At 36.2% G+C, this 23,123-nt stretch overlaps 1 protein-coding gene across 2 annotated transcripts in view; it reads right to left on the reverse strand.

Moving 5' to 3' along the window:
• LOC129254781 (protein pelota homolog) overlaps positions 1-13,604 on the reverse strand; it is an 18,465-nt gene extending 4,861 nt beyond the window's left edge. Inside the window, exons 1-9 of one of the 2 annotated variants that reach the window (XR_010295786.1) lie at positions 13,387-13,549; positions 7,357-7,600; positions 6,496-6,586; positions 5,247-5,471; positions 4,217-4,257; positions 2,535-2,655; positions 1,744-1,864; positions 1,401-1,472; positions 115-221 (exon numbers count right to left, since the gene is read on the reverse strand). Coding sequence is in view for 1 of the 2 variants with exons in the window: in XM_054893303.2 (XP_054749278.1) it covers positions 115-221; positions 1,401-1,472; positions 1,744-1,864; positions 2,535-2,655; positions 4,217-4,257; positions 5,247-5,471; positions 6,496-6,586; positions 7,357-7,600; positions 13,387-13,427 (1,063 nt within the window). In the remaining variant the exon portion in view is untranslated. Of the gene's footprint in view, positions 1-114; positions 222-1,400; positions 1,473-1,743; positions 1,865-2,534; positions 2,656-4,216; positions 4,258-5,246; positions 5,472-6,495; positions 6,587-7,356; positions 7,601-13,386 lie in introns of both variants that reach the window. The other variant, XM_054893303.2, reaches the window with a different exon arrangement.
• Between the last annotated feature and the right edge of the window lie 9,519 nt (positions 13,605-23,123).

A 23,123-nucleotide genomic window follows, 5' to 3' on the forward strand; every position in this document is an offset into this window, starting at 1 on the left:
TATAGATTTGAGTAGTTAGGGGTTGGGACTTTTATACCAAACGTCATTGAGTTCAAAATAAATATATCGTAACTCCTTGTAAGACGGGACCGTATTGTAGTGATGAATACTTACGTTCCCCCGAAACATGTAAACTAGAGAAGACCTTAACTTCACCACCGTTGTCTCTTACACTCTCTACCAGATCAACATACACACGTCTCCTTGTTACATCAGAAGACCTGTCAATGATATTCAAAACTCCTGTAAATATCCTGCTTGTCGAAGATGAATTAAATATCTTTAAATAAAAACAAGTACATTTAACCACACCTTTAATTTTGATATTTCTTGGGCAAGGCCACTTTTCAAAAGGGCACATTTTAATAAAGAACAAAAGGGAAAACTTAAAAAGAGCACAAAAAATCTCCAAGTCCAGTGAAAGATTGAGACAATTCAATAAGGAATCCAAGGCCATGACCTTCAACAATTCAAGCTCTGTGTAAAACCAAACTAAAACAAAATGACCAGCAATATTATCAAAGGTAAATATCTATACAATGGAGTTATGGACTAGCAAAAGGCACATTTAAGACCTGTATGAAAGACATGATGTATAACACTACTGGAGCTACAAATGACATGGTATCTTAATTAAGTTAAATGTTAAGGAGAGTGAAAAGTCATGTAAAGTCAGGACTGACATTACACCATATCCAATGGATTACCTAGTCCACCTGCCCATGATGCAGAGCAGTTGTATTATTTGAGATGGAAAAAAAAAAGGGTTTTGAAAAGGACATCACTAGACTAATAAATGAACCATTAATCTGTAGAGTTACAGTGTTTCCTTTTCATTTGGAAACACCTTTAATATGATTAGAAAACTATAAATGTACTGACAATTGATAACATTTTCAGTGCAGAATGCTACACTTTTCTGAATGAAACTGGATGACTGAAGATAATCATCACACTCTCTCACTTGGTGACTTTTAAATCAATTCTTGCATTTTAATTTCATTCTATCCATATTTTATTTTTCATAACTATGTAACTCAGTAAAAAATGTATAATTGTTACAAATTTGAGAAATGAAAGTAATCAATTTCAACCTATGTAAAAAATTTTGAACGTAATATGGGTTAAACTGAAAGTGATTTTCCCTCTCAAAAATTGATACAAGATCTTGCCATCCCAGCTACATTGTGAATTTCTATAAATGACAATATCCTCCAATTTATACAAAAATCCCGTAGATAAAAGTTCACATCGTGATAACAATTGGCTACTTGTTTGGTACATGTATCCACTAATCATATGCACTTGGTGTGTCAATGTTATCGCCACTTCGTGCTCAATCTTAACAATAAAATAAGTGTGATGTCGACACTATTCTAAATATGCTAAATAAAAATTACCTGAATAGTTCATCACTAATAAGCAGTGTTTCTATAGCAAGAGCTTCATTTGCTTGTTGAATCTGGTTCAATCTGAAAAGGGAACATTGATAAAAGATACCATTAAAGCAACCCACAAAACTCACAAGTATTCTGATGTCAAACAAACTTTATGCTGATTCCTAAAGTGAGTGAAGAACTTCAGTTAGAGGGTTAACAATTTTGTGTTCTCTTTCACAAAACAAAATATCAATACGAAAATTGTCCTTATCCAAACAAATACTGAGATTTCTGTAAATCATAGCAGTAACTTGTTAATTCACCAGAAATGACAACTTTTGTGAAAAAGGGTCCAAAGCCTTACCCATAGAATGCTCTATCTGGTTCAGTCTGTAGCATTGCATAGAATGTATCTAAAGCTTTCACTTCCCCTGATGCTTTGGTGTCAATTAATTTTGAAGTCACTGCTGGGTCTGACAGAATTTCTGTAGTGAAGAAAGAGAAATGGGAATGAGATGGACATGACCACATAGAGACTGATTCAGACATAGTACGAGAAAGCTCACCAACATTTTTGGTACAAGGTCAATGTGAAATGTTAAGATGTAAAATATACCTTCTGCCTGTGCAATATAATGCAGTTATTCAATCAGATCCCTAATATATTTCAGCATAAAGTCAACTTTGTCAGAAGTTGTAATAACATTGATTAGCAAAAATGAAGTGATTTCAATCACATGTCTGAAGACTATGAAAAATGTCAATGAACATTATACTGCATTGTATCTGAACATCTGAACTTACATGACAAATGAATTAATGGGCAAAATTGGTTCTTTACTGATTATAGAACAGCAACTTTCGGAATGACCAGGATTTCTTTCCAAAGCCTTTTACTTTCTACAAATGAAACAACATGAGGGAAGGAGAATCACACACTATAAGCCAGTTTGTAGTTAGCTCATGTGCACCTTTTCTCAAATGACCTTTCATTTTTCATTAGTACAAGCATTAACACTTTTCAAATAAACAAGTTACATCATGATCTGAAGTATACATTAATGACTTGTGTTTGACTTTCAGAGCTGTGCAAGAGGCCCAGGTATAATACAGGAAATCAATTCATATCAAATATTTTCTGTCTGTAAAACAAACCTTTGAGTGCATGTTTGTGACCCGATGATGCATGGACCTGAATAAATCTAGACTTGTTTTCTAAGAGGATCTTGAGATCTTGCTTTATGGCCTGTTGGAACATATATTCACAAAACTGATCCTGGAAAAGTTAAAGAGAGAAAAAGAGACGAATATAAGGACCAATCTCACAAAGAAGTGTGACTGATCTGAACATATCAACCATGGAAAACTAGCAACACCATCATTAAAGGGATCGTTTAACTTTGTGAGCAGCTGATTAAAAAAATTCTCAAACTGAGTTGAAACGTGCGTATGAGTGCCTGTATTTGTCCTCAAAAACCCTGAAACAGACCACAATATAGGATGAAAAACTCTAATTTAGATACAAGTAGCAATTTATTAGCCTGATTTTGAGAACCGTCTAGTAGACGGGTTCAGCTTATGACCAGTTTTCTCCAATTCAAAAAGTCCGTTGGCTATTTTGACTGCCCTCTGTTTTGTGTATCTCCTATACACACACTATTAGCTGCTCTGTACATTCAGTGTATACCTTGTACACACTGTTTGTAGGTCATGCGGGTGTTCATCTAGAATTAATGTGTTGTGGTGCACAGATTCCCTGTATACACATAGTCATTGAAACCAACTCCCAATTATTTCAAACTTTGGTTTACATCTCCAAGGTTTTAAAATTGATCCTGTGAATATAATACTTTGAAACTTTTGGGATGGTATTTTTACACTATAAGCCTAATGTTTAGCCCATTTTCAGGAACCAAAAGGAGAATTTTTTAAATCAGAACAAAGTGAAATGATCACTTTAAGAATGCATATGCCCTTTCAAATCATGTCCTCACAATACAACTAATACCTATGCATTGAAAATGTTTTGATCCAAGTGTGTGATCCTTCTCATATCTTTACATGGCTTTCCGTAGATTACATATTAGCAATTGATCAGCAACATTTAGATCATTACAAACATGCAACTGAAATATTCCATTACAAATAAGTTTCTTGCACCATCCCCTAACCTATTGCCTGTTTGGTCTATCTCATATTCAACCACCCAAAATTAACAGAAGTTTGTAGGTGACCCTTGGTGTAATTGCAACTTAGCATACTTCAGCTTTATCTGCTTTTCAGTTAGGCTTATATATCTCTCATTTTGTCTTATATACCCACTTGGCTTTAAAAAAAAAAAAAAATCAAAATTGTGATCAAATGAGTTATCCAAAGATGAAATGGAATATCCAAGAAAAGAGCATGGCAATGAGAATGTATGATTATAAGAGACAAACTTGAAATAGTAGAGAAATAGATCAAGATGTCATGATCCCATGTGTGGTACAAAAAGAAAACTAAATAACTGTTAGATAATTGTTTGTATCAATTTCTATTGGAAATTACATATTGTAATTGTTACATTCTCAAAGAATAAGCTCAATTGATATTCTTTGATCTGTTGTGTATCAATCTGAACATTGGACTGAAATAAGGGGAGCATATCTTGTTTTATAAAGAATATCTGCTTCAATCCTTATTTTAAGGGGGAACAATACTTATTTCATCAAATTTCCAGAAGCTGATTAAGAATTTACAAAAGATAATCAGTCTAGTCTGCTGTAATAAAAGTGTCAACACTTGATCTACAAAAAAACTTGATGGAGAGATTTTGAAAGTGTACATGATTTCCCTACCTTGACGAAGCCAGGACTTCCAATTAAGACACACTTGACAACTGTAAAAGGAAAAAAAATTGTTCATCACTACAAATCAGCTGGTTTTCTTGGAGTCTAACAACAATTATATTTCTTGAAATCTTTTCTTTCACTTTGATTTATTATACTTGTAGTCAAACTCACATACTTACGAATGAAAAGTGTACAACTTGAAAGTACACACAAGACTGTTGATTATCAGTGTTATACATGTAGCTATGGTGGTCGGCAGTGGTCGGGCCCAACATGTATTGATTTCTGACCACCACCACACATGATAAACACTGCTTTCGACCACCATTAATTTCAAATGAAAAGTGTTTCAAACACAACTCCTTGCAAAGACGAATTGTACAAGCCTTCAATTTCTGTTTAAATCCTGTTTTATTTGCATTATTTACAGTAAGCATTATTACATTTCATAAAATACTAGTTCATTTGCTAATGTCAGATAGTTATTACATGATGTTCATTCACTTTCAAAAACAGATCAAGAGGCCATGATTTCATGGCACAATAAGAAAACTAAATAACTATTTTATATACGCATTTATATTGACCAACTCCGCCCACAAAATGTATTGCTTTGAAATTGGGTGGGTACAGTGCATTATCATTTCAGCAAGGCTTAAGATTAGGATTCAATTCAATTCCAAATTTATCTTAATCAATTAATCATAAAAATACAGATACAAATTTGATAAAAACATGGGATTGGGAGCCCCTGGAAGTTTTAAAGTTTTGTGGGTGGGGCACCACCATTATACAATTAAATACAAATCAATATAAAACATACAGAAAGAATAAACAACAAATAAACACTTGAAATACAATGCAAAAAACAATGGGCTAATATAGGGGAAATAAACAAACAAACAAACAAGAAATAATAATTATACATAAGGATAAAGAATAAAAGTGGGAAGATGGTTCAAAATGCAAATGGCCAATAAAGTAGCGCAGAAAAAAAGATCACTGAAAAACAGAAGCAGGATTGTTATATACTTACTATCAAAGTTTATATGTCTGAGTATGCCTTGCATGACGGCATCATAGAACTTGACAAGTCCCTTGTCATGTTGAGAACAGAATCCTTTCCGTTTTCTTGGGATACCATGTTCTATCTTTGCCCTTACCAATGTCATACTGGGGGTAACCAGACATATATGAGCGAGTCCCTCCTGCATGACGATGGCTCCAACATCCGCACTTTGTGCCGGGTCGCAGGCCATGTCTAAAGGGAAAGGAATAGGTAGGGAAGTGGGGTCAGTATATTCCAAACATATTAATTTTATATAGCATAAAAAGATATCAAACAAAAGGTGTAAATAAGAAAGTCATGACATGTTTGTTTGACTTCACAAAACATTTATATACACATCCAGGCAGTGGTTCATACGACTAATGATGGTACTGATGACATCATCCTTTCACTAATTATTGTGTATTAGATAAAATATGAAATATTATAATGTTTTGCTTGTTGTAATTACTTCCTGAAAATGTGCTTTGCCATTTTTGTAGACACATTTTGTAAGTTATGAACCTTCCGAAAAAATCCTATGGAAAGCTAACCCAGGGAGCTCCCGCCCGTGCAGCGGGCGGGAGCCCAGGGGCTTACCGTGTATTTTACCATACTCACGGGACTAGAGTGATTTATGGTCTAAATATTTCTCCAAATGAATTGTGAAAACAGAAATTATGCACTTACCACGATTATATGGATGAAGGTCTAACGAGTGGCAGTTTCCTGACATCTGGGCACAAACTGGAACCTCAAAAAAACGAAAAGTTCTCTCCTTCTACCCCAGTCTCGATCGGCCATTTTGTTACAATTCATAACAAAAATGGCAGATCGAGACGGGGGTAGAAGGAGAGAACTTTTCGTTTTTTGAGGTTCCAGTCTGTGCCCAGATGTCAGGAAACTGCCACTCGTTAGACCTTCATCCATATAATCGTGGTAAGTGCATAATTTCTGTTTTCAAAATGCATTTGGAGAAATATTTAGACCATAAATCACCCTAGTCCCGTGAGTATGGTCAAATACATGGTAAGCCCCTGGGCTCCCTGGGTTAATGGAAAGCATGCTAATTTGTGAACAAATTTTAGGCATTACTCTTGTAAACATGCTAGTTCTAAATACATGATCTAATCAGGTGAGAATCGCAACTACCCCAGTAACAATAAACATGGTCTTGTTGGCAGGTTTCACGACGCACTGTCTACCTTTCAAATATGGAGGTCACTGAAACAATTACCTATCCTGTCCAAGGCTACTATATCCCATGACTTCTTGGCAAGGGTGAATTTCCTGTTGAGCTCTAGATCCAGAGTGTGGTAAGCTCCCATCTAATGACAAAGAAGATCGCAACAACAGTAATCACTCTGGCTATATGAAATTGCATAATTAGGTATTTAATCACCAGCTTTACATCATCCTCAATACATTATTGTCAAGAAAGTGTCAAATAATCTTCAATAACAATTCAAACTAACTTCAGAACTACAATGAAAATCAAAGTAATCTACGAGTAACAAACAAGATAACCTTGTTGACATAATCAAGGCAGATAATTTGACACCATAATTTAGTTTAGATCAAAATATTTTTTTTTGGCTGTCAATACATATAAAGTTTTATGTAAAATATAACATATGGCTGCAAGTAGAATTGTCACTATGCAAAAATAGGCAAGACAGGTATGAAAGCTTTAATCAAGTTGATATATAGTGATTTTCATTGAAGGTCATGTACATTCAGGGATTTCTAACAAACACCCTGTGTTAAAAAAAAAAAAAAAAAAATGATTTCATTGCCCAATTGATCTATTTGCTGAATTCATTCCCAATTAAATTTTTCAATCTAAAACGAACAAGCAAATGGAAATCAATGTCTGATCTGATAACGTAATCCCTTGCCAAATCACCTGGTGGGTGTCTCAGAAAGCAGTTTGTAATGACTCTATGCATGACTTGTGACCTTTTCTTGTGCTATTAAGATATATCCCTGCAGCTGACATAGCACCCCAGAAAATGTTCCAATCATGCGTAAATTTGTGTTTAACTTTACGAACAGCTTTATCAAACATGCATCTAATCACCTAATACATCAAACTAACCTTGACATACTGATTTTCTTGTATATTGCGACCTTTGACCCTGAGCATACAAGCCTGTGAGTCAAAGTCAATGTCCTCCACCGAGATGGTAAGAGTTGTCCTGACACGGTTACTAGTACTGCTTCCTGTGGATGACTCAGTAGTCACTTTACGAACCGTTGTGGAGCGAAGGCTATCACCAGGAGCAACAAGGTTGTATGCATGCCACATGTCTTCAGGGTTTTCTGGGATTAGTGTGAGTTGCCTGCATAGGAAGTAAAAGCAGTTCAAATTTGTATTCTTGAGCATGCAAGAGCCGATGGATCAAACCCTACTCTACACTAGCTGGAAAATTGACATAAACTAAGCATTGCAAAGTAGCAAAATTGAAGAAATTTAGTTTCTTGGTAATTATTCTAAATCATTAAAACACAAAAAAGGTCTGACATAATATAATTGTGAACCACTTGCCCTAGAAATTTAAAACAAAATATACCTTATGTACAATTGTCTTCCCCGCTCATACATGACATTCCTTCGGGTTTGCTTGCAGTTCTGCATCAGTTCGGAAGTAGATTTCAATATTATAGACCTCTGTAGTCTCTATACCAATATAGTCTTATAGAAGAAAATCTAACCAAGATGGGAACAGGGAATGCCTTTCCCTCATGATACTCAGGGGAGACCTAACCCTTCCAAGTATAAATTGACAAGAAAATTCCCTTTTACCAAATCCTCAGTATGGTATAGCTATTGACCAATAGGTTTGTTGAAAATTGACAGAATTAGCCTTCGGCCTATCGGCTTAAGTTACCAGTCAAGACAAAGACTAGAAAACCAAGCAAGGGCCGACCGCCTTTCATGTCGGCCATTTATTATGATGTGCCATATGAAATGCATTTTAAATGAATTAGGTCTAACATTAAATGTTAGAGGTCTACCTGGAAACATTTTTCATTTGTCTGTTAAAGTAAACAAAATCTTTGTTTATAAAATGGTGTGATATAAAGCTAGCTAACGATTTTCATTTGTTTATCATTAATTCAGAAATATCCGGCATAAATCTACAGCACATCATAAAATGTGGGCGACACGAAACGGAAAGACGGTCCTTGGCCTTGCCCTTGGCTGCACATGCAAACAGCTCAAACAAGATTGGAAAACAGAAAACACCTGGAAAAAAATACATGGGGGCGGCGTGCGAATTCGCCCCTGAAATCACCAAAAATCATGCTTTTATGGGGATAAAATCTGAAAGTCACCCCTGAAAAAATTGCCGAGCAATAACTGGTTAGGCCGCGCACGACGTGCTTCTAGCTCAGCAGCTCCGGCCAAAGTCGGCTGGAACCATAGAGATGTATACTAATAACGCTAGAGGGCGTACTTCGTCAAATCGCTGTGATTACGCGGAGACCGGCCGCCATTACTCGATAGGTCTTCGCAGCCTGCTATGCGCGTACAGTACCTATGGGCCATGTACTGTGATAGCACAGAAATGGAACACAATGATGACATATGAGCGCGAAAGCAAATGGAAAAGTTAAATAGTATTGAATGTACAGAATTACAGTTTAAATTAACAAAAAATCTAACGAAACTGAGAACAAAAATGCCTATATATATATGAATATCAATATAGCGCATAATATACAGGCCAATGATACATCCCCAATTTTTTTTGCTTTGGTCATAACATTTCGATACACTAATATGACTGTTATTTTCTAATGATTTGGAAGGGATGAATATTAAAAATAACATGTAGGCCTGGGCATATTGTTCTAGGGAGTCCTGATTAACAAATTTAACATGTTCAAGTTGACCTCAGAAATTTAGTCAAAAAATTCAACTTGGCCTACAGGCCATATCACAGTGTCTAATGCATATGAGACACTGGCGGATCTAAGGGGGAGGGGGGCAGAGCCGGCTCGCGACCCCCCCCCCAATTTTGAGAGGCACAGTTAAAATGTGTAATGTTAAATGCCGTTATAACAAAAGTGTACCCCCCTTTGAATTATCCACCCCCGGCTCCCCCTTTTGGAAAATCCTGGATCCGCACCTGATCTGAAACACAATGTATTGATAAAAAACACAATTGCATTTTTTCAAGTAGTTTCATAATAACCATGATGCTGATAATTTATTTCTTCATTTTTTAGAATAATTGTTATAATTTATTTTCCATATATACATGTATAGATTTACACATAGAAATCATATGGGCATTATGGGCATAACTCCTTTTCCCCATGGATTTAAATGTCGATGTAAACGTCATCACAATAACTCGTGAGTCATAAAATGACTTTTTATTGATAATATTTGAAAATGATTTACACATTAGTCCAGTAGTTTGTTGACAGCAAAATTTGCATATCGAATGCGCGCATGCAGTCGTACAATTTTGCAATGTATACAGGAGGCCTAATATTGAGGGAAATTGTGTTTACAGTATTGCCTTGTAAACATGATAAACAAATTACGATGCGTGTTTAACGCAACATAAAAGATTTTCACTTTGATTTTCTGGAAAATCTAGACTTGATTCACCCTGGCTGAAATACCATGCTGATCGGCAAACCGGCTCAGATATTGTGTTTGTGATCCTATGATTGAACCAATATTATGTGAACAATCAATGATCGAATAATAAGAAGGGGAAGGAGGAGGAGAAGGAGAGGAGAATAAACAGAGCGGGAGGGGGATATAATAATTTTTTTAATCATACTACGAAGTACATTATTACTGCAACTGAGTGCATAAAACCAATTGATAACAATATCCTAAAAGAGATACATGCACACTTAAACTTATCATAAAAACTTTTGTAAAATTGTGAGTACGAAAATCAAACATATTAAACAATAATTATAGGCCTATTGTAAAACTGACAAATCCTTGGAATAAGATATTACAAATTGTCGGCTGTTGAGTGATCATCCTAATTTAACCTCAAATATAATACCTGGTTTGAAATTGTGTTAATCAAATGTGACTGTGTTGCTTGAATACTAACTTAATCATGTTAATGACAAATATTTCCTAACACTGGCACCGGCCTCTCGGCTCTGTGTATAAACAGATATAAACACGCGTTTTGCAGATTCTTTTTTTCCCTTTTTTTTTTTTGGTCATTTTTAAAGTATATACTGAATTTGATTTTCTCATTTTTTTAATGATACGATTTCCACGGATGAACAAAATTATATTATGTCAGTTTATTACGGGGCCGCGGAATGATTTTGAAAGTGGTGGTCGGGGGGATGCATAAAATCACAATCAAATTTTATTATTTTCACTTCAGGGAGGTGTCCGGTCGCACCCCCTGTACTTGAATACTTTTATTTTGATTGTAAATTTGCTTTGATGCATATGTCACTTCACCCCACCCCCTAAAACGGGAATAAAATAAACCGATTCTAACTCAAAGAGAAGGGTATTAAAAGCAAAAATTTTGGAACAATGAAAAGTCATTCTAGATATTTTTTAAATCAATATCTCATTTTCGGTGCCGTATAGGCCTGCAGATTTTTATCATATTCCTATGAGAAAAAAATTAACAAAACCACTGAAGACCACTAGCGTACCTACGGGGGGGGGGGGCAGACTACCCCCCTCCTGACGAGTCACAACCCATGCAAGGGACATATCCCTGCCCCCCTGACTAGTTTTGAAGACCTTTTATTTTTTTGCCGCTGCTTGTCAAATTTTTTTCTGGTACGAAATCCTTTATTTGTGGTTGAAGACCTTTCTTTTTTTGGGCTTGTCAAATTTTTTGGCGGACGAATTTGCCCCCCCCCCCCTGTGGAAAATCCTAGGTACGCCACTGCTGAAGATCCAATATAGTTTTACCATTGATGGTGTAACGGGAGGCTCACCATTGCAAGAAGAATTAATGAGATGCCCTGAAATACTACTTGCTAATAAAACTAAAATAGCTCATAATTATAGTTAGTATAAGACAAAAACACTAACTTATACAAATTATTGTACATTAAAAAAAATATTACTAATATATATTCATACAAATTAAGGCAAGTTACATAATAGTAGGCCATGTATGCTCAATTTTATAGGCCTACTGTTTTCTTTTTTTACGAGATAAGAATGTTCATCTGTAAAATTGTATAGGGCCTATCCGAATTATATAACTTTGAATTATGTTTGAATGGAAATGAAATTTAAAAAATGAATTGAAGTGAAGTGAAATGAATTGAAATTACAAAATTATATCCGACATAATTTGGTCGATGAGAACATGGAATCATGTGGATGAAGGAATTGCCAAAGGACGATGACAGTTAAAGCCAATTTAAGGTAGGGAAATCCATAGAAGATGGGCTGATTAACTGTCTTTTGAATTAAATGTTAAAATTTACTATTAATGTTTTATTTTATTTATTTATCTATTTATTTATGTGTTATCAATATGTTGTCTATTATTATAATAGGCCTATAAACAGACAGGTAATCGTAGATGCAAATTATTTGAGAATTTCATCCCGAGAATTCAGGTAAAAAGACAAATCAATAGCTGATCCCCATGTAATCACACTAATAGTTTATTGAGATGCAATTTGTCATTCATATTTTTAATTGTATATGAGGTTGGATTCTTTTCTTCAAGATAAAAGCCGGAGACAGCACCCTTTTTCACAGCGTTACACGTACGAGCTATGTGTACATCCGGGTACTTTTGCAAATCTAGACCTATCGAGCAATGGCCGACCACGCTCCGCGCAATCACAGAGGTTAAGTACGCGCGCCTATGGCGACTCCGCACTCTAGCGTAATTAGTATACATCTCTATGGCTGGAACGCACAAGGTCCCACTCCTAGTACCAATGAGGTCCAAACATTACATGTATGGACCTCATAGGCGACATCACTAGTATTTTTGGTTAGAAATCTCTGAGAACAGGATATTTCTATATTATATCACAAGTACAAGCTATATTCCTTTCTCTTATTTAAATTATAATTTCATAGTGTAAATGCATCGTTAGCAACAACAAAAAAATGAAAGAAATGAAGGGGAACTTACATTTTCACGGCTTTTTCCTGATTTTCTGGGCAGTTGCTCTTCACTTCTGACTCGCGATCGAAGCTGATATGAAGATCACGTGATTCGCGTTCTCGTCAGCTGATCGGTTGATTATTCTTTTCGTCAGACGTTAATAATATATATTTTATAATGCTAGCATTCATCGCTAATTTAGGTGAAAGAGATTGAAGTTAAACAGCGCCAGGTCGGAATCATAATTATTTTGGAAGAGTGTATTTATACACTCGATCTCATACCTGACGTAGACGGCGCTATTTAACAAATGCACAATCTTCAATATAAAAAATAAAACAGAAAGAACGCCTTGAACACAGGCCAAAATGCCTAACGATTTCTCCACGGCATTAACAACTATCGTAAAGGGCGCTCCATTTATTAATAAAGATGGACGTATAGCTGTCTATGGCGACAAAATTTGCTGCAAATATTTACGAAGAATTGTGAGAAATGGTCTGAAAATGCAACAAAAGAACCGGTGAGTACCGATTAAACATTATCAATTTATTTAATAGAACATATTTTATGACTAGAGTTTAACAATTTCTAGATAATATTGCTTAGTTCTAAGCTAGGGCGGCCCAAATGCGTGTGAGTGGAGTCCCAGTTTATTAACGCGGGTAAGTATTGGGGTGTCGCCTAGGCTAGAGTGCACGGTCCCTCTGTAAGTGTAACTCACTGTCTTTGAGTTTGATAGAGAAAATTTCCACCCTGGATATTCTCTTGACAACATAGGCCTATCCTGTTATAATTCTAAGGCCGAATACATAATAATAGTAATAAAAAGTAATAATGTGATTTATTTGATGTCAACGCTAACGTTAAACTAACAGTAACATGACTAAGCTAAAGTCAAAGAGCCAACCTAATTTTCTTCAAAGACAAAAGTGGTCACATCGATTTATACGGGTGGGACTGTGTATTAAATGTAGAATCTAGTACCGGCATTGCATTGCGGCAAACTAGGACCAGATCTACGATCTACTCACCCGGCACCATCCTTTTCGAAGTCTTTGCTGACAAGTTTCATTTTGATTGTTCTTCAAATACAAAATTGTGGAGATTCGGAATGAACATTGTTTATTTTACAAGTAGGCGATATGTGAAACTCGTCGTTGCAGCACCATCTCGCAATCCATCCAAGCATGACGTAAGTTACCGTAATTGCCACGTTAAACTCATGCATATAATGCGCGCTTTTGAATATAGATTTTGCGCGGCTGCAAGATCCTGCGATAATCCATGGATCGAACGAACGCAGAAAACTAAACAAAAAAAAAGTGTCTTTTTGTTTAGGTTTCTGAGCGGCCTTAGTTCGATCCATAGATAATTATTTCCGTGGATCCGGCGTTGAATATGGGGTCGGGGATACATGAGGGTGGAAAAGGAAAATGTAAAAAGCAACTTTCATTTTTTTTCGGGGGGGGGGGGTGGAGTTGTGAGAAGCTGTTAGCTCAGGGGCGAGCAAATTAGGGTTGAAAGTGGGGGGGGGGGGGGGGCACGGGCACCTTATTTCGAAAAGGGCACTATCTTGAAGGGATGGTCCGGGCTGAAAATATTTATATCTTAATACATAAGAGTAGAATTCACTGAGCAAAATGCCGAAAATTTCATCAAAATCGGATAACAAATAATAAAGTTATTGAAGTTTAAAGTTCAGCAATATTTTGTGAAACAGTCGTCATGAATATTCATTAGGTGGACTGATGATGTCACATCTCTACTTTCAGTTTTCTTATGTGACTACATAAAATCATATTTTTTTCTCATTATTTCATACTTGTGTGAATAATATGTCTCCCTTATAATGAAATAAGCTGCGGCAATAAATATATAATGCACTAAATCAGTTGTCAATCCAATTTTTGTAGTTCTTGCAAGAATGGAGGAAAATTTTTGAATAAACCTAATTTCATATAATAAAATACAAAAGAACAAGTGGGGATGTGACATCATCAGCCCACCTAATGAATATTCATGACGACTGTTTTCACAAAATTTGGCTAAACTTTAAAATTCAATAACTTTATTATTTGTTATCCAATTTTGATGTAATTTTCCGCAATTCGCTCATGAGTGAATTCGACTCTTTTTACTTTCAGCCCGGACCATCCCTTTAAACATGGCCGTGTGCAGAAATTTGTTGCTGCATGGGGAGGGGAGCTCGCCTAAACTTTTTGGAAAAAAAATCGAAAACGAGGGAGTGAAGACGTGACCAAGCATTTATAATTGAGGCGCTTTTACATTTTTTTTAATAAGTGAAATTGATGGATTTTGTGCATACATTTGGTAAATTTTGTGAAAATCTGCAGTAAAAAAAACGTGAGTTTTCAAAATTTTGAGGAGGGGGAACTGCCCCCCCCCCCCGTTGCGTACGGCCATTATCTTAAAACAAAGAAAAAAGGCTTATCTACCCCACTCACATGACTCATGAAACTTAAGAAAAGAGTGGGGTTTTTTCAGGACAAGAACAGGCACCTAAAAAAGAATTAGGGGCACTCTACACATAAAACAGGTCCTTCTCAGGTGAAACACGAAACACATTCCTGGGGGGCACTTTTCTTAGGTAAAAGGGGCACTGATACGAGAAAGGGCACCTACAAGAAGGCTATAAGGGGCAATTGCTAACGGCATAAAACGGATCCTTTAAGATTAAAGGGGCACATGACATGTTCGTGAGGGCACTTTTCTTGGGTGAAAAAAGGGCATTGATTAGAAAAAGAGCACTTACAAGAAAACAAGAGAGCACTTGCTCAGACATAAAACAGGTGAAAAGGGCACAGAACACGCGTTCATGAGGGGGAAAATTTTGGTAAAATTTGGCACTGATACGAGGTATGGCACAGAACACGTCTGTGAGGGGGCATTTTTTGGAGGAAACGGGTTGTTTTCCGATGAAACGGGCACAGCACACGTTCGTGAGGGGGTATTTTTCTTGAGTAAAAAGGGCACTTTTTCAGTGCTTCAAAAATTGGGGGCACTGTACCCATGCCCCCGGAATCGCCGCCTCTGTGTTAGCTTTAATAAAATATTATAGGTTTACACTGAACTTGGACAGGGAAATTTTAAACAGTGGCGTAAAACTAAAAGTGAGCCAACATTCTTAGGGGATTTGGCGTATCGGGAAAACTTTGCAGGGGCCGCGGGGGCTGCGGGGCTCTTTTTCCAAAACCATTCACAAAAACGTAAAAATTACCATCTGATTATGATATTTTGCATGGTCAGCCCCCCCCCCACTTTCAAAACCGTTCCGCGGCCCCTGTTTGTAATACTGTGAACAATTTTTTGAAAGATTTGGACATATAAAACCATTCCCCTTTCTTTAATTCTAACTGGTCGTGACAAATTTTGTGGTCGATGCCTCCCCCATTACGCCAGTGAATTTAAAAACCGTTTGTAGGAATTGATGAAGAGGATATCTGTTTCGCAAGAAAAATAATGAAAAATATCAATTTTGAACAGGGTGCGCCTATAAGGCTAATTGCAAATGTGTACGAAGCTCAAGTACACACATTCCATTCTCAAATAATATACTTAAATCCTATCAATATATGCGATTTGACGATTTGTGTCCAAGCAGAAAGAAATTCACCATAACTATATTGATAAGTATATAAGTTAGTATTTTGGGCAAGAAACATATATGCTATTCTGGCAACAGACATACAAACAAGTATAGGCCCATGGTTGAGGGCACTTGCTTCCCCCCAAAAATGTAGTTGGTGAAACAAGATGCTTCAAACTCATATAATGCTTCGTTTGTGTTGTCTGTAACACCATGCAGCGAAAAACATATTTTGTCTATAAATACTTCAACCCGAGACTTGAACCTGAAACAATTGAGAACGATCGTCATGTCACCTTTGTGTATCTTCCCTGTTTACTAGCATCATAAACTTATTCATTCTTCAGATAGATCACTTTGAAGGTGATGTCTACCACTGGTGTCGATCCGTGACGTCATACTATTCAAGTTGGGGGATGAAACAAAAGATCATCCCCCCTTGAACAATAGATTCGCAACACAAATCGACACCCATGATGTCTACAGTTGTTTCATGGATTGGTGACATGATTATGTGAATAGTTGTTTGCATCGATTTATCATCTACTTTGTAATAAGAAGACTGGACACTGGCAGGCCTATAGGTAGGTAAATTCGATTTTACCCCATTTTCTCAGATTTTATTTTTGGAGCAATGCCGTATACCCGAAATCTATAGTTTGATTGAACATTAATGGTTCAAAGCTGAGCATGTTGAATTAGAAGCAGAATATTTGACGTTTTCACTTTATTGATGGCACGTCAAGCAAAGTATAGGGCCTACGGGGTGCGTGTGATGAAGAAGTCACTTTTTCAGAAAAAAATACTTTAACATGAAAGTGAGCCTGTACTATAAAGTGTATAACGTATAGCCAACTCCCAGACTTTAGATTGAATGATATAGGGAAATTGCTAATTTTGTTTTCTTTGTTTTCCATCGATAATCCATTCGGCAGTATATAGGAAAAGACTAAAAGATAACGAGTTTTACATACAAAATTATTTTCAGTTACTGGAATACCGGGCTGAAATATCGCACGAGGGTAAATTATAATCAATTAATTTCAGCAGATCCGATACTTTGGCTTTAGAGAAATATGAACCCATGAACTGCATGATGATGATTCTATAAATAACTCCTGTTTTGTGACCTCGCAGCATTCGCACGTAGAGGGGAACTGGGCCCGTGTCATCACCATGGAAACAAGAAACCGGCTTGACGATGAATGTTTTGAACAATGGTCCGATGAGGCCCCCGATACAAGAACAGATGAACAAGGGCAACGATATTTTTACATATAGAAAGAGCAATTTCACATAAATCATCAATCATAACGGAATCATTTCATTTATTTCATTTCAACAAAATATAAATCAAATAAAATACAATCATTAAGTCGACATCATAAAAAAAATGCAAGGTCATAAATTCAACTTGACAAAGACATGTTATAAGAAAGTTACATACAAAATAATCATGTGTAAAGGATTTGTGATTTACAATTTGTGAAAATGGAGGATCCCACTAAAAAGCAAAGCTTGTATATTGTGGGCTCCTCAAAATATGACAAGCGAGAAATAAATTTTATATGTACAAATCAAAATATAAACCATGATCGCCAACAGGAGACATCATTAAAAGAAAATAACCAAAATATATGAAAATTACGCAAAAAACTCAGGAATGAGAAACTAAAGAAAGAAAGCGGATGAATGAGAGAGAGAGAGAGGGGAAGGGGGGGGGGGTGAGGAATGAATGTAAGAATCATGATTGTTATCACTAAATCAATTGGTGAACTTGGGACATCTTGGTCATTTATGGGACGGGGGACCAAGAACGACAAGTTACTTTGAATAAAAACCTTTCCATGAAAATGCGTGTTAATTTGATACAGGTTAAATTTGTTCACTCATTTGCTTTACGCATTACAACATGCAACAACCTTAAATGCTTTCAGAAATCATCTGATCATATTTTGTAATTTAGTAAAGAAGACATAAACTTTCAATCTAGGGATTAATTTTAATAACTTCAATTCGATTTTATATGACGGGGAAGCAGGGGCGGATCCAGTTTAAAAAAAAAGGGGGGCACATTTGCCGAGGAAAATTTTACAAGCAAAAAAAAAAAAATAGGGGGGGGGGGCTTAACCACAAATGAATGGTATTTCGTCCACGAAAAAATTTGACAAGCAAAAAAAAGGTCTTCACTGGGCCCATACCCCCCCCCCTCCCCCCTGGCCACCGACCCCTGTTACGCCGCTGCCCGCAAGGCTTGCACGGAACGATGTGACAGGGCCCATAAGGCTTGCATGAAACGCGATGTGACAGGGCCTTTTGAAATTCGTATTAAACAAGCGCAACGAGCGAGGAAAAACATTTCTTGTGGGGTTAGAAGATCAAGATTCACACCATCATCATGAACCTGCTATTGAAAAATGATACAACGAAATATTTCCGATTATTGTAGGACTAATGACTGTTTCTCGTTTTTCTTTATTTACGACCCAAAACTATTTCTGTTCTACAATTTGATGCGCGCTTGAGAGACGGCGGCCTTCGTTGTTGCATATTTTCAAGTAATGTTTAATGCCTATTTTGTCAATGTATACCTGACATAGGCCCTACATTTTACAGTGCAATATAAGATTGCTTATAACAATGATGAATATCTTTGGTATGAAGTTTCAGTTTCTTTAATTTTCACTTGCTGTGATGTCCTCTATTTTTGTTATGTCAAAATAAAAACTATAAAGTATGAACAACATATTCACATTAAAAATATTTGTTGTGACTCACAAGGGGCTGGGGACACTTGTGTATGAACGATATATTTATATACATTAAAAATATGACTCTCAAAGGGGAAGGGGGCACAGTCCGGAAATACCCCCCCCCCCCCCCGATCCGCCAATGGTTCCACGGCCCCTGCCTTACAAAGAGTTGTGACAGGTTTAAATAAAACTGGTTGTTTCCTTTCTCGAATAAACACAAATTTAGGTCAATTGCGAATCTATATTATAACTCTTTGTAAGATGGGGCACTGAACTATCACTATTCATGACTTGTTAAGCAACCAACACCCCATAGAAGCTGGCCTGACTGGCTTTTATCTCATTAAGAAATTTAGTTGCGATAAATTAAAACGCGGAATAAATTCTGACCTTTTTATCAGCGTTTTAATTGAAAGAAATTTTAACTTTTAACAATTACATGTCATGGAGGGAAAACCGGAGAAGACAGGACTGGGAATGAGTGGGTCGAAGGAGTGTTACTTTTAGACCGTTTTGGAGAGATCTGCGGGATGGGTGAATCGTGCGAGGTATATGTGTATATGTGCGCGATATAGAAATTCAAAGTTTATAAGGATGATTGTAATGATTACCCAGAAATAAGTAAAATTTTGGTGAGTAGTAAAATTATAACAGGATATTAAATAGAGCTTGACCTGTTAACTTTTATTTGTTAATTTTATGTTTAATTTTATTAAATGTCATGTTTTATCTGTTTGATCCCGTGATGATAATCCGAAAATGCGATTTTTGTTCTCAATAGATTGATCTGATTCGAATTATTCGATTTATATTGATGCACTGCAAGAGATAAGATTGGAATCGCCATCCGACCGGAGATATGGAAAAAACCCTCTCCATTAATAATCACTTAGCCTATACCGATATGATTTAAATGCTAATCTTGTTTAATGGACCTCTCGATTCTTGACTTGGGATGATTGCTATGAAATACAGATGAAACATGAAACAAATGAAGTATCTGGTTAAGGCTATTGCTCTATGCCGGCCTTTCTTCTTTTTTTATACGAATCTCATTTAAAATTGAATAATACACCATTCATTGTCTCTTTTGACTCTAAGAATTTTACTAAACGTGAACATATTATAGATAATGGTTTTGACCCTGATAAATTATAAATAATGATATTTGTTTTGTACATAAAACGATGGTTCAATCGAACGTTCTCATTGTCAACCAAATACACCGTGATTGTGTGTCGCATTAGCAGGAAAGCGTTGGAAATACACGCTGTCTGCAAACAGATAAGACAATTATCCTACAATCATTTAGCTAATGTGAATGAGATTTAATGGTATTTACAAACTATCAAAGATCAAACAAATGATTATCGCTGCAGGGACTTTTTGTTTCATTAGCCTGACTAGAGGTCATCATTTCACAAGATAATAATTAGGTGGGTTATAGCTATTTAGTTCGTATATAGGAATCATACCACTTTTGTGACAACATATTTCGCTTCATGAGGCTCAGAGAACGATCATTAATAATTTATTGTAAGAATGATTTCTACATATTGCGCTTTGTATATATATATACTATTGGTTTATCCATGTGTGCGTGAAATAATGTGTGAGGGTGAGTGTCGGTGAATTAGTGTGTGTAAGGGAGTATATATATATGTATTTATTTCACACCGGTGTTTTGATATTTTCAGACGCTCCATAATAGGCTTAGGGTCATATGTATTGCTCAATTTGTTTCCAAGAGGATTTGTAGACGACATCGGCCTATCATTGTCATTTTAGTATTGAGACATTATCAGTTTGGAATTTGAATATTACAAGTTTTTATTTTACTGCCCTTGACAACAGGACCGTGATACTGTATTAATTATGATACAGATTTTTCCCTTTGGTAAAATATTTTTATTATTATTATATTGGGGGATGGATGGATTTGAGCCCCAAAGCCCCCCCACCCCAAAAAAAAAAAGAGGAGGGTGGTCCTCCGAACCATGATAATATAGGCATGATTGTAATGGTATATTTGAGAGTTTTTACCAAGTGTCATTCTTTATCATTTTCTCTACTTCAGGTCTCCCTAACATTGCATTTGTTCCATTCCTTGTCTTTATGCATATGCTATCCTCCTCTGTGTTTGTATCATAATATTAAGTAGATATTATAGGCCCAATGATGACGTAGGTCATGAATTCGGTAATCATCGAAGAGGTTGTTAAAAGATTTTACTATAAACCGGACACTTCATTCGATTTTTATTCAAGTTTTGTTACGGCTATACTTGATCTGACTGTGCATGGTTCAAAAGTCAGATATTGTAGATGTCACGTTTTGTCTTATCATTAACTTACGCGGTAAAAACATTGCCAAATTTTGTTTTCTATAACGCTGTTTTGTATATGACATTTACAGTAGTTGTGTAACAGTTTAACTAAGTGTTTAAAATCTTAAACAACAAATTACAATTTTCAATATTTGATCTTCAACAATTCAATGAATAAAGCATTTTTTAATCTGTAAAAAAAACTGCTGTAAATTTCATGTATTTAAAGGAGTTGCATAAAGTTTAAACAGCATTTTGTCAGTGTCCCATTTTTAAACAATCTGCATCTGTGCTCATGTTGGCATAATATTGAAAATTTTGAAGTTGATAAAATGTTGATAAAAATTGATATTCTTTGATACTTTGCGTCTGAAAGGATATAAGCTGGGGTTTTTTTCAGTCAAGCGTGAAGTGAAACAGATTTGCTTACTATACTGATGTCACAAATAATCACCACCTGAAAGCAGTGCACACTTAACGGGGTTAGTTACACAATTAGAAATCTTAAGACAGAATTAGAAGACGATGTGATAATATTTTCACTAGTGACGTATAATGAGCCAAAAACTTTGAGGGGGACACAACACGCCGAAAAATTTCGCGGGAGAGCAAAAACGTTTACCTTCTGTAAATGAAAATCTATATAACTACAGATATTGACAAAGGCGTATTATAAAAATTATTTCACCCCATTCCCTTTTCTCGTCTTCTTTTTCTCCCATTTTCTTTTTTTTTCTATTGATAATTGGACTTTTGGAGGACCAGTTCCCCCAACTTAAGCCCCATCCTTGACGCGCCAGTGATTTTCACCGAGTATCCTCTACATTCTTATTGAATTTACTTATGCGGTTGTTCTTTTCTCTAAGCAGAAATTCTAAACCGAGGCAGAGTATTTCGACTTCCCCTCTTACATCATGACGGAAAAGTCAAGAAAGCCTCCCAGAATGCCCCGAAATCAAGACGGTCGGAAGTTCAATCGCGCAGACGAATCCAACGCCTCTCCAACGAAAAATGGCGCCGCCATCAAAACCCTCACTTCATCTGAGATGCCAAAATCGACGAAGACATTATCCGTGCGCACTCGTACGTCATCGCTAGATTCGAGTTGTTCGTTGGTGTCTGACACTTCTGTAGCTCTCGATCTTCCATTCAACGAACCTTCACCGGAACATCTTTCACCTCGTGCGGGCGGAAAGCGCTTAAGTATCGATTCACTAAGTACAGGTAGTTGTCTTAGCAGACGACATAGTGAGGAGAGTGGGGATCGAGTGATTCGTTGGTGGAACAGTGGCGGCATGGGCCCCGGACCAACCAATCCAGGCTGGAATATGGAAAGAAGTCGCCGAAGTAGCAAAAGTTCATGGTAAATATACTGAATGTTTCTAACTTTCATACTAAAAATGATTTCAAAAATAGTAATGAATAAACACATTGCCGCACGCAGATTTTGCGGGAAGGGTGGGTGGGGAATAGCCCTTAACAAAATATTGAAAAGGGGGTATTGGTGCCCGTTTCATTAAGAGGTGCAACTATAGTAATTTTGCCTTTATGTCAATTACCATGGTAACAGGGCTCAACTACCAATCTCAATCAAGGTTACCATGGTAGTTGGTTGCCATTATGGCTAAATCACAATCGTTGTATATCTCTTTCGGGGCCCCAGATCTTAAGTGTGTGTGTGTGTTTGCAAATAATTTGTAACTTAAAACCAACGGATTATGTGAACACTTTGTCTTTGAGTGAATTTCTACGAAACTTTTCAATAAAGAATAGTTAAGAAAATATCGAGAATATGAACTATTCTTAAACCTGACTTTGACTGGTATTTCAAATACTTGTGTATTGATAATTTTGCGTGAACCATGCCTGAGTTGGAATTATTTCTTCATGTTGACATGTTTTCATTATCTTTTGTTTTGTTATGTGAATATATTGTATCTACATGTGTGTAAACCATACTATCATTTAAACTACACATGTTACACTTGTCATTTTAGCACATAATGATACAAAGCTATAGAACAAAAGAAACCAAGTTATAATTTAAATGGAATATATTAATAGTAAATGACGTTTGTGAGT

Source organism: Lytechinus pictus, chromosome 2, assembly GCF_037042905.1.
Source record: "Lytechinus pictus isolate F3 Inbred chromosome 2, Lp3.0, whole genome shotgun sequence".
Lineage (NCBI taxonomy): Eukaryota > Metazoa > Echinodermata > Echinoidea > Temnopleuroida > Toxopneustidae > Lytechinus > Lytechinus pictus.